The sequence below is a fragment of the Choloepus didactylus genome, chromosome 5 (genome assembly GCF_015220235.1).
Source record: "Choloepus didactylus isolate mChoDid1 chromosome 5, mChoDid1.pri, whole genome shotgun sequence".
Lineage (NCBI taxonomy): Eukaryota > Metazoa > Chordata > Mammalia > Pilosa > Megalonychidae > Choloepus > Choloepus didactylus.
Genome location: NC_051311.1, coordinates 26,576,819 through 26,589,514, shown reverse-complemented (window position 1 = coordinate 26,589,514; position 12,696 = coordinate 26,576,819). Strand labels below are relative to the sequence as shown.

Here is a 12,696-nt window from a genome sequence, read left to right as displayed (position 1 = left end):
TCACAGATGACACTTTAACATTTCTCAACGGGATGGATTCAATATGTGAAATAAGAAAATACACAAACAATCACGTAGTTTCTTGCATGTTAAACTCATTGCTCCCCTAATAAAAAGTGGTTCAGAAAAACTCTGGTCTCTCTGAATATTGTCTAATACCAAAGATTTGGCTAAAAAAAAAAAATTAAGGGTTTTCTTACCCTTGTAAGGCCACTATGTTTTGTTACCCACAGAACACAAAATAAATTTCTTTTCATGGCATTATAAATTTTGACCATAAACTAAACAAAACTGAATGTGTTAATTATGTTGATTTTTAAATAATCCCAAATTATGTTCTGCAGAGAAGCATAAAGAAAGGAAGGAGATTAAGTAAGCAAATCAGCAAAAAAGGGACTTGAGTAATAGAATACTGTATTCTTGAAAGGAAGAACACTGGTGGCTTTTCTATAAAAAAACAAAAACCACAAAGACGTAGAGCTCAGCACTTTCTCTTTAAAAGCATGGAAAGTTGACTACTTTCAGTTATTTGAAGTAATAACAATAAATACTGGACCACACCTGTGATTTGAAATTTGTGTTCCTATTATCTTCATTGCTTCATTGGAAACAATCATGGCTAGACTTTAAAATATGAAAATACTCCAGAAAGTGTCGTATGCATTAAATGGTTCCTATTGTACCTTACATTTCAAAGGAAGGAAGGAAGAAAGGAAGGAAGGCAGGCAGGAAGGAAGGAAGGGGGAAGGAAGGAGGGAAGGAGGGAAGGAGGGAAGGAGGGAGGGAGGAAGGGAGAAGACAGAATTGCAAGATGAAATGAATGTTAGAATCAAAACCAGAAAAACAAAACAAGCAAAGTAGGTTCAATCCTTTATGTTTCTAACACAGATCTGTATAATTTTCTGTTTCACTTTGGTTTTGAGGATCATGAAATACAGATTATAATTATTTATTTGGGCACAGTGATTTAGAGAATTTAAGCAGCTATATAAAATTAGGATTAAATAAAAGTAGTATTATAACAGAAATATAATTTGAGACATCACAATCAACTATTTAGATCATGGTCTGCAGGCCCATGGGCCAAATCCATCTGCCACTTGGTTTTATAAATAAAATTTTATTGGAACTCAGCTATACACCTTCACTTACCTATTGTCTATGACTACTTTTATGTTACAATAATAGAGATAGGTAGTTATAACAGAGACTATATGGCTCACAAGTCCAAAAGTACTTACTGTCTGGCACTTTACCTTTACAGAAGTAGTTTGATAACAGCTGATTTAAACAACTGCCTAAGTTTTTTAATTCATTTGGTTTATTAAACTAAAAAATAGCATATTTATATTTTAAAGGCATGCAAGCATTGAGAATATGTATCTACCAGTATAAGCAGAAGAAAAGTGCAACCAAATTAGTACTAACGGACATATAAACTCTTTTTTGCCACATGAGGAATTTAAATGAATAAAATTTAATAAGACTTTAGAAGTATTTTATTGCCATTTTATGAGTCTCAATGAAAACTTTAAAATTTGAATTTTTACAGATATATACATAATATTGATTTTCCTTCCAAGTTTAATTCAGAGTACGTGTCTATTCTGTTTCTGGGATTCCAGTTCACAAAACTGAATTATGACATCATTACTTTGAATGTTAAAAAGACAGTGACTGGAGTGGTTGTCCATGAATCCTGCACCCTTATCAATTTCTAGAAGCGAAGCCAGTGCGTGTATCTGCTCACCTGGAGGTGTGTACGCATCCATCGAGGTCTGCACCACCAAGGACCTGCGTTTGGAGGGCATAGGCACGGCCATCTTTCTTTCTTTGTGTTTCGCAAGAGCTGCCTGAACAGCTTCAGTATGAACATCTAAAACAACAAACAAAAAAAGAGTTCAATTGCTCCATTGTTCAGTTAAAATCATAAAGGCCCCACGCTCTTACTCCTTTTCTCTTTGGCCCTCTGGCCAAGTTTATCTTCCTACTGAAGCTGACACAGAAGGATGGAAGAGGAAGGAAAGAAATGTTAAAACCCACCAGTTTGTAAATTCTGGTAAAAAGAAATGAAAAATCACATATGTTTACATATTAATCTCATTATCAAAGAATCTGTGTAAATAATTTAAAAAACAGCTGCAAACTGCTGTGTGATTTTTCTTTTCTTAAAGGGGTGAATGGACCTTGATCATCAGATGTTTCATGACAGGTAACATTTTCAAGACACATAACTCATTTCAAGCATGTTCACCTTACAGGTAGTTAGTAATGATTATAGCTAAAATTTACTGAGTACTTATTTATGGATCGGTCACTGTGTTAGGAATTGCATGTATGTTGACACATTACATTAATTAATTCTACAAATATTTATCAAGTGCCTACTTTTAAGGTTGTGTCCAAAGGGCTGGGGATACAGCGGTGAATACGACAGATGAGATCACAGTCTCTCATGCAGCTTACATTCTAATGGGGAAGATGCAGACAACAATCAATAGAGAATTAAAACAGGATGTAACAGAGAATGAATTAGTGGCTACACTGAATTGTGAGGCCAGGGAAAAGCTCGCCATTGGCTGTCCAGTGAGTCTCCACGCACCCAGCTCAAAGGCCCTAACCTGAGAATGGGAATGGTGTTTGGGAGAAAAAAACAAACAAAAAAGCAAACCAAATCACTGGTCCAGGGAAGAGGGATTCATCAGGATGAGGCAGTTAGGTCATGGTTAATACTTTCAATCCTGTTCTAAACATGACAAGAAACCACTGGGAATGGCATGAACTGAAGTACATTTTGGTGGGATCAACGCTAGCTGCTGTGAATAAGACTGCAGGAAAGCAAGAATAGAAGCTGGAAACCAGTCAGAAAGTTTCCCAGAGAAAAGATATGATGATACAATATTCCCAACAATTCTAAGGAGGAGGTAACTCAGATTATTCCCATTCTACAGATGAGGAAACATTAGAAAACTCTCTCAAACTCTTAAAACTGGTAAGTGGCACTGCTAACATTTTACTAACCAAAGGGCTCACATCCTTCACCATTGCATTATATTCTGATTGTTCCTGTGTGCCTTACAGTATCTTTATGAACCTACAGACATTTAACACCTTCATGAAACCTACCCTAAAACTACCATAATTAACTGTGGTCTCTACAGATCAGCTACCTGACTATTATTTTAGCACAGAAGTCAGCCAACTACAGCACAAGGGCCAAATTCATCCTGTCATCAGTTTTCTGTAAAGAATGTTTTATTGAAACACAGCCACACCCATTCACGTACAGTTTATGGCTGCTTTCAACACCACAAGGACAGAGTTAAGTGGTTGTGACAGAGGTCTTACATGACCACAGTCTAATTCTCAAAATCAGGAGATATAACAATAAAACACTACTTTCTAATCCAAAATCAATCCATATTCAAATGATGCCAATTGACCCACTAATTTCCTTTACAGTATTTTTGTTAACCTAGTCTATGATCTAATCCAGGATCCATGTACTGCGTTCATCACATTTATCTTTAGTCTCCTTGCATCTAGAACAGTTTCTTGACCCTGGTATTTTTCCAGAACGTCCTTCAATTGGGATTTTATGACATTTCCTCACAATTAGATTCAGATTATGCATTTTAGTAGGAAACCAGAGAAGTCTGTCCTGATTCTGGCAATATTCGCTCTGGTCACCTGGTTCAAGTGGTGTCCATCAACTTCTAAAGGACTTTGCTATGAGACCATGTAAGTGTTCAATCACTCACCTACTACTTTTAGCATCCACAGATGATTTCCTAACTACATCACCACTACCTGTTTTTTTATGATTTAATATATTTTCCTGTTTTTTAATGCAATTTTATTGAGATAGAATTACATAACATACAACCGTTCAAAGTCTACAATCAGCTGCTCACAGTATCATCATATAGTTGTGCTTTCACCACCACAAACTTGGAATGTTTTCATTACTCCAAAAAATAAAATAAAAATTAAGATAAAAAAGAACATCCAAAACATCCCATTCCCGACCTCCCCCCATTGTACCTTTACTTTTTCACACACCCTAGTTTTCCAGTCTAAAATCAATTATTCACAGCACCATCATACAGTTGTGCATTCATCACCAGAATCAATTTTTGAACATTTTCCTTACTCCAAGATAAAAATAAAAGTAAAAAAGAACCCCTAACTCTTTCCATCCCCTCCAACCCACTCTATTCTTCATCTAATTTTTGTCCCCATTTTCCCACTCATCTGTCCATACAATGGATAAAGGGAGTGCAAGCCACAATGTTACACAATCACACAGTCACACCATGCACTCTTCATAGTTATACAATTATCTTCAAGAATCAAGGTCACTGGGCTGCAGTTTGACAGCTTCAGTGTTTCCCTCTAGCGATTCTAACACACTGAAGACTAAAAGGTGGTATCTATATAGCGTATAAGAATACCCTCCATAGTGACTGCTCGACTTCATTTGAAATCTCTCAGCCACTAGAACCTTATTTTGTTTCATCTCTCCTCCCTCTTTTGGTCAAGAAGATCCTCTCAATCCCACAATGCTGGGTCCAGGCTCATCTCCAGGAGTCATTTCCCACATCATCAGGGAGATTCACACCCCTGGGGGTCACATCCCACATCAAGGGGAGGGCAATGAATTCACCTGACCAGTGGGTTTAGAGAGAGAGGGCCACATCTGAGCAAAAAAGAGGCTCTCTGGGGAGACTCTTAGACACTATTATAAGTGGACTTAGTCTCTCTCTTGCAGCAACTAGCCTCACAAGGAAAACCCCCAGATCCAGGGCTCGGCCCACTAAATTGGTAGACCTCAATGGCTGTGGGAAAATCAGCAATAGCCCAGGTGGGGAAGTCCAACACTTCCGCATTTCTCCCCAGCTCCTGGGAGGGCCCCGCAAATATACTCTGCCCACATCACTCTGGGATGTGTTGGGACTTCACCCCAGCCTGTACAAACTCACCAAATCCCACTTCCCATTCAGTGTTCCCTGACCCTATGGTGTTCAAATAAACTGACTGTACAAGTTAAATTATCTTGTGTGCTATAGAAAATATAGAGCCTGCACCTGATAAACATCTCCTCCCCTAGTCTCACACATAAGATGTAGTTTCAAAATCCAGTCAGTATCATCCTTTACCCTTGGGCCTGATTTGCCTCAGTCCTAACCGGATCCTCTTCGTTCATATCTCTAATCGAAGTCTGAATTCTTTTTCGGCTCTTTCAACAGTTGCCATATGGGGCGATACTGACATTCACAGCTGCCAAGTTCTAGCTCCGTGTCTCATGCATCGCCACTACTTTTAAGTCATCAGAATCCCTCTACATTTTTTAAAAAAAAAACATATAGTCAATGGATTTCCCTTTACTTCCCTTCATTTATCTACGCATTACTCATGGAATCTTATTTGATGCTCAAATGGTCCCAGACTGGAATAACAGGATTCCCTTGAGCTGGCCTTTGTGTCCTTTTGTCCCGTCCCCATCATTTTTCAAATATTTTCTTACCTTCTGTTGCAAGATCTCTCAGAGCCATCTTGTACTTTCCCTTCCCCAGCCTTGTCATCAGGAGACCTAGCTCCTTTGAGTGAAGAATGGTATTTGGAAACCAAAATCTGGGCACCAGGCATCTCAATGCTACTGGCAGTTACCGCTTCTTAGGTCCTCTCAGCAGAGAGAACAAATACACATAGATGCTTATAGACACACACATCATTTATATCCACATACACCTATAAATGCTTCTACTCATATCTACCTAAATCTATATAATAAAAACCACAAGTTCATACCGATACCTCCAATCTCAATCCAACATTGTACGATTCATTCTAGTCTTTCACCTTTCCATATTTCTAACTCTTATCCTAGAAAGAGAAACTTGATTCCTATTATCCTTATTATATTTACTAATATGCTTAAGCCTGGGAGATTAAAGAAAGTAATTCTGGAATTGCTAACTTGTACCTCTGTGAAAAGCCAATCTATTAAGTAGAGTTCAATGTTAACTTACAGTTCTTCTTGGGAAACAAAATGTAAATACAATGATAGTGAAGTGCTCAAACCTGAAGTACACTGGATAAATTTTCATAAGTATACATAATCTGTAGAACCGTTATCTCAATCAAAATACAGAACATGTACTGCCTCAAAGTTCCCTCATGCCCCCTTCTTGTCAGTCTCCACTCTCAATAAACAACCATTGTTCACTATTTTGATTAGTTTTCCTTGGTACGTGACCTTCATATAAATAGATTCAAATAGATCATATGTGGCCATATAAATTCTATAAGCACATACATATATTTGTTCTGTGTGCTGAGAGATATGGAGTTTACTCTTTTTGCTTGTTAAATATAATGCTTTTCGAATTCATCCATGTTGTTACATGTAATAGCACTTCAGAATTTTTTACTGGTAACTTTTCTAACATATGATGTGTCATGATTTGTTCACGTTTCCAACATATGATGTGTCGTGATTTGTTCACTGTTTCAAGTTTCTGGTTATTATGAAAAACTTCTTATGGACATTCATGTTCATGTCTTTATATGAACATATATTTTAATTATCTTAGATAAATGTCTAAGAGTATAACTGCTGGACTGCAATTTTTTTTAATGTAAAAATTTTGAGAAACTGTCAAAGTGTTTGCCCAGGTGTTTATAATATTTTACACCCCTATCAGTCATGTATGAGAGTTCCTGTCATGCCACATCTTCGTCAGCACTTTGTATTGCGACTCTTTTCACTTTCAGCCACTGTAAAGGTAGTGAAGTAGAATCTCATTAAAGGTTTAATTTGCATTTACCTAATAAATAATGTTGAGCATCTATACATGGCCTTATACAGCATTTGTATGTCATCTGTTGTGAAGTATCTATTCAATTCACTGTTCCATTTTTTTAGTTCTTTTAATTGATTTATAAGAGTTCTTTTATATTCTGAATACAAGTTATATTTTAGATGTACTTTTTAAAAGTATTTCCTGTAAGTCTGTGGCTCACCTTTTCATACCCTTAACTAGAATGCCTGATGAGAAGCTTCAAATTTTCATGAAGTTTATTATTTTTCCCTCTCTAGGTGTGGTTTTTGAATCTTGTCTTGATAAATGTTTGACTATCACAAAGTCCTAAGATATTCTCCTTTGTTTTCTTCTGGAAGCCTTAAAATTTTAGCTTTTACTTTTAAGTCTAGGAACCATCACAAATTAATTTTCTTGAGTAGCAGGCAGTATGACTAAGGTTCACTTTTCTGCCCATGTGTTTATCCAATTGTTCAAGAACCATTTGTTGTACAGACTTTCCTTTACTCATTAAGTTTGCCTTGGCTCCTTTGTCAAAATCAACTGACCATGCATGTATAGATCTATTTTGGAACTCGATTCTGTACCACTGCTCTATTTACCTAATGTTATACTAGTTCTACAAGATCTTGAATACCATAGTTTTATAACAAACTTTGAAATCAGGTAGTTTAAAGTCCTCCTAGTTTGTTCCATTCAAGATTGTGTTGGCTATCCAAATTTGATTGCATTTTCACGGACATTTTCGAAACATCTTGTCAGTTTCTACAGAAACCCTAATGGGATTCTGACTGATTCATGGCAAATCAATAAATCAATGTAGACAGACTATCTTAACACTGAATCTTCCAACCCATGAACATGGTGTATCTCATTTTATTTCTCCTTAATTTCTGTGAGCAATGTTTTGCAGCTTTCATTGTAGAGGTCTTGCTAAGTATTGGAAGTTTTTCATGTTATTGTAAAAGGAATTATTTTTGTTTCATCTTTCAATTTTTGTTGCTAGTATACAGAAATACAATTAATTTTTGTATATTAACTTTTTATACCTGTATATAATTTTTAAGACAGTTTTTCCCTTCTTCCCCAGTCTTTATTCCTTTTATTTTTATTATATTACTTCACTGACTAGGAATCCGAGTAAGCAAGTGCAATGTGGAAGAGAACTGGTGAGAGCAGTTATCTTTGCCTTGTTTCCAATTTTGGGGGTAAAGCATTCAATCTTTTACCATTAAGGAGACTGTTAGCTATAGTTTTTCATAGGTAGCCCTTATCTGATGGAGAAAGTTCCACCCTGTTCCTAATTTGATGGGAGTTTATCTAGAGAATAAGTCTTGAATTTTGTCAAATGCTTTTTCTTCATCTACCGAGACGAGTTTTTGCCTTTACTTTTTTAATATGGTTACATTGGTTTTTAAATGTTAAGCCAACTTTGTAATGCAAAACTACATTGCATTACTGTGATAAACCCCAATTCGTCGTTATATATTATCATCCTTTTTATAAATTTTGGGCTCGATTTCCTAAAAAAATTGCATACTGAGGGTTTTTGCACCTATATATCAAGAACTGAGAAGGATATGAGATTCTTCATTACAAACATGTTAGCCTATTAGTTCCTGGAAGCCAGAAGACAACACATGAATCCTAGGTCAGCAGTAGCCTAAGTTTCAGCATATATGACAGTTTCCTCAACACCAGTTCCCACAGGGCAGCACGAAGAGGGCTACGTGACATCTTCACAGTATCCCTGCAGTTGGCTGGGTTACTGGAAAGGAACCCTGATTTTAGAATACCCAAATCTTTCATAACGGGCAATATGCATGTCTGCCCTTTGTTCCATTTGGAGGCACTCTATCTTCTAAGATTATAAACAAACCTGCCTTTTGATCGAGAGAGAGACCCTCTCTCTATATTGCTAAGCTGTTCACTAGGTAAACAGTCTTCAAAAGCAGTCTAGCACATGAGACTCGGAGCTAGAACTTGGCAGCTATGAATGTCAGTATCGCCCCATACGGCAACTGTTGAAAGAGCTGAAAAAGAATTCAGACTTCAATTAGAGATATGAACAAAGAGGATCTGGTTAGGACTGAGGCAAATCAGGCCCAAGGTAAAGGACGATATTGACTGGGTTTTAAAACTATAACTTATGCGTGAAACCAAGGGAGGAGATGTTTATCTTGTACAGGATCTATATTTTCTGTAGCTCACTAGATAATGTAATTTGTATGATCAGTTTGTTTGAACACCATAGGTTCAGGAACAGTGAATGGGAAGTGGGATTTGGTGAGTCTGTACAGGTTGGGGTGAAATTCCGACACATCCCAGAGTGATATGGGCAGAGAGTATAAGTGTATTTGCGGGGCCCTCACAAGGAACTGGGGAGAAATGCGGAAGTGTTGGACTTCCCCACCTGGGCTATTGCTGATTTCCCGCAAACGCTAAGGATATCATCATTTAGTCTTTAGTGTGTTGGAATGGCTGGAGAGAAACGCCTGAAGCTGTCAAACTGCAACCCAATGACCTTGAGCCTTGAAGACAACTGTATAACTATATACGTTATATAGTGTCACTACGTGACTGTGAAAATGTTGTGGCTCACACTCCCTTTATCCAGCACATGGACAGATGAGTGGAACAATGGGGACAAAAATTAGACAAAGAATAGGGTGAAATGAAGGGTGTTCTGGTTTGCTAATGCTGCTGGAATGCAAAATACCAGAAATGGATTGGATTTTATAAAAGGGGTTTATTTGGTTACACAGTTACAGTCTAAAGGCCATAAAGTGTTCAATGTAAACATCAACAACTGGGTACCTTCACTGGAGGATGGCCAATGGCATCCAGAAAACCTCTGTTTAGCTGGGAAGGCACGTGGCTGGCATCTGCTCCAAAGTTCTGGTTTCAAAATGGCTTTCTACCAGGACGTTCCTCTCTAGGCTGCAGTTCCTCAAAAATGTCACTCTTAAATTGCTCTTGGGTTGTTTGTCCTCTCTTAGCTTCTCCGGAGCAAGAGTCTGTTTCAATGGCCTTCTTCAAACTGTCTCTTATCTGCAGCTACTCTCAGCTTCTGTGCATTCTTCAAAGTGTCCCTCTTAGCTGTAGCAAGCTTGCTCCTTCTGTCTGAGCTTATCTAGTGCTTTAGCAAACTAATCAAGGCCCATGATGAATGGGCAGGGCCACACCTCCATGGAAACTATCCAATCAGAGTCATCACCCACAGCTGGGTGGGTCACAACTCCATGGAAACACTCAAAGAATTACAATCCAATTAACACTGATACATCTGCCCACACAAGAGTACATCAAAGATAATGGCGTTTGGGGGGCATAATACAATAACCGGCACAGAGGGGATGGAAAGATTTAGGTGTTCTTTTTCACTTTTATTATTATTTTGGAGTAAGGAAAAGGTTCAAAACTTGATTCTGATGATGAATGCACAACTGTATGATGGTGCTGTGAATAACTGTACACTGTGGATGACTGTAGGGTGTGTGACTATATCTTAATTAAACTGTAGTTAAAAAAGTAAAGGAACAGTTGAGGGAAGAGAGGAATGGGATGTTTTGGATGTTCTTTTTAATTTTAATTTTAATTTTACTTTTTGGAGTAATGAAAATGTTCAAAGTTTGTGGTAATAAAAGCACAATCACAGGACGATACTGTGAACAACTGATTGTACACTTTGAATGATTGTATGTTATGTGATATTATTTTATCTCAATAAAATTGCATTAAAAAAACCATTAAAAACAAAAGCAGTCTAGAAGAAAGGGCACTTAAGTGTACCTGCTCATAAGGTGTGCCCAAATGCAAGAGACCCAGGAAAACCACCTCCTAGTACTACTTTCTGAGAGATACTGATCTGTACTTTCCTCAAAATGTCTTTTTCGGGTTTTTGTATCAGGGTTTTGCTGATAAAAAGATTTGGGAAATACTGTTTCTTCCTATATTTACTGAAAGAATTTGTGAAGACTTTTACTGGTTCTTTCTTCAATGTTTAACAGAATTCACCAGGGAAAGCATTTGGGCCTAGATTACCCAATGGAAGATAATTTAATAATTCCATTTCTTTAATGGATATAAGATCATTCAAAATTTCAATACCTTATGACAGTTTCCATAAGTTGTATTTTAAGATTTGTCCATTTCATCTAATTTCTCAAGTACACTACATGAGTTTTTTTCCCTTTATCAGTCTTGCTAGAAACAATTTTCTCTAGTATTTGTCTCTTTTCTATGTCATCACTTTTGGCTATTAACTTTTTCTTTCCTTCTACTTACTTTGATTTAATTTTCTATTTCTAGCTTCTCAAGCTGGAAAATTAACTAACCTTTCCTTTCTGATACAAGCCTTTAAAGTTCTGTATTATCCTCTATGCGCTGCTTTAATCCCTTTCCACACATTTTGATATACTAAATCTTTATTTTCATTGTTTAAGTGTTTTCTAATTTCTCTTGTGATTTCTTCTTCATCCATGGATTATTCAGAACACACTTTAATTTCTAAATGTGTGGGGATCCTCTGGATATCGTACTGCTTTCAAATTTGATTCCACTGTGATCATAGAATAAACCCTGTAAGATTTCAGATTTTTAAATAATTACTGAAATTTATTTTATGGCATAGCATATAGTCTATCTTGTTAACATTTCACTTATACTTAAAAGGAATGTTTATTTTGTAGTCTTCAGGTAGAATATTCTATAAATGTTAACTTATAAGCCAAGAAGACTGATAATGTTTTCAGATTTCTAATATCCTGCTTAAATTTGTACCTAGTTGTTCTTTCTAATCTTACTGAGTGGGAAGTGTTAACATTTTTTATGACTGGAAATGTCTATTTTCTCTCTTTGGTACTTTTGTTCCTATGTGCATACTTATATCTGATTGTTACTTTTTCCTGACTAACATTATCATTACAAAACGTCCTTCTATCTCTGGTAGTATTCCTCATCATGAAATCTACTTTCCCTGGCTAATATGGTCATTCCAACTCCTTATGCCTACTGTTTGCATGTTGAATTCTTTTCCAGTCCTTTTACTTTCACAGTATCTGTTTCCTTTTCTTTAAGTACATCTCTTGCAAACAAAATATACTTGATTTTTGCTTTTTTTTTTTTCCACACTGACAATCCCTGCCTTTTAGATGTTTAGTCAATTTATACTTACTAGAATTACTGATATGTTGCATCTAAATCTAACATCTTGCTGTTTATTTTCAATTTGTCTCATCTGATTTTTATTCCTTGGTTCTGCCTTCTCTATTTTTGGCTTAATTGAGGGTTTTTTTTTCCTTTAGTATTCCACTTTTGTCCCTCTATTGGATTCTTAGCCATGCCTTTCTGTATTACATTTTAGTGGTGGCTGTGAGAATTAAACATTATGTATCATTAACTAAACACAGTTAATATCATGCTACCTTTTCATTTTTTTAAAGGTCCTTTCAACAGGAGAATTACATTTATCACCTTCCTTTACACTCTTGGTGTCATATTTTATAAATATTCCTGTAACTATGCCACATATGACCATATAATGTTATAATTTTTGCTTTAAACAGTTAAATATAACTTTGAAATAAAAAACAGGTAGTCTTTCATATTTCCCAACTTATTCATCATTAATAGATATCTCCATCCTTTTCTTTTATATCCAAATTTCCACCTGTTCAGGATGAAGTAATCCCTTTAACATTTCCCATAGTGTAGATCTGCTCACAATGAATTCTCTGCTGGCCCTGAGCTCTCTCCTCTGACACCTTAGACACCTTAAGTGAATATATCTTTAGCTTTCAGCTGCCACAGCCAGGCATGGGTGGCAGAGTATCATCAGGAAAAACAAAGCAAACTCACAAATGTTACAGGT

General features: G+C 36.5%; 1 protein-coding gene across 6 annotated transcripts in view; it reads right to left on the bottom strand.

Moving 5' to 3' along the window:
• Positions 1–12,696, bottom strand: part of DIP2C (disco interacting protein 2 homolog C) — a 555,699-nt gene that overhangs the window by 212,364 nt on the left and 330,639 nt on the right. For all 6 annotated transcript variants that reach the window (XM_037835690.1, XM_037835692.1, XM_037835689.1 and 3 more), the window contains one exon: positions 1,751–1,876. In XM_037835690.1, the coding sequence (XP_037691618.1) occupies positions 1,751–1,876 (126 nt within the window). The remainder of the gene's footprint in view (positions 1–1,750; positions 1,877–12,696) is intronic.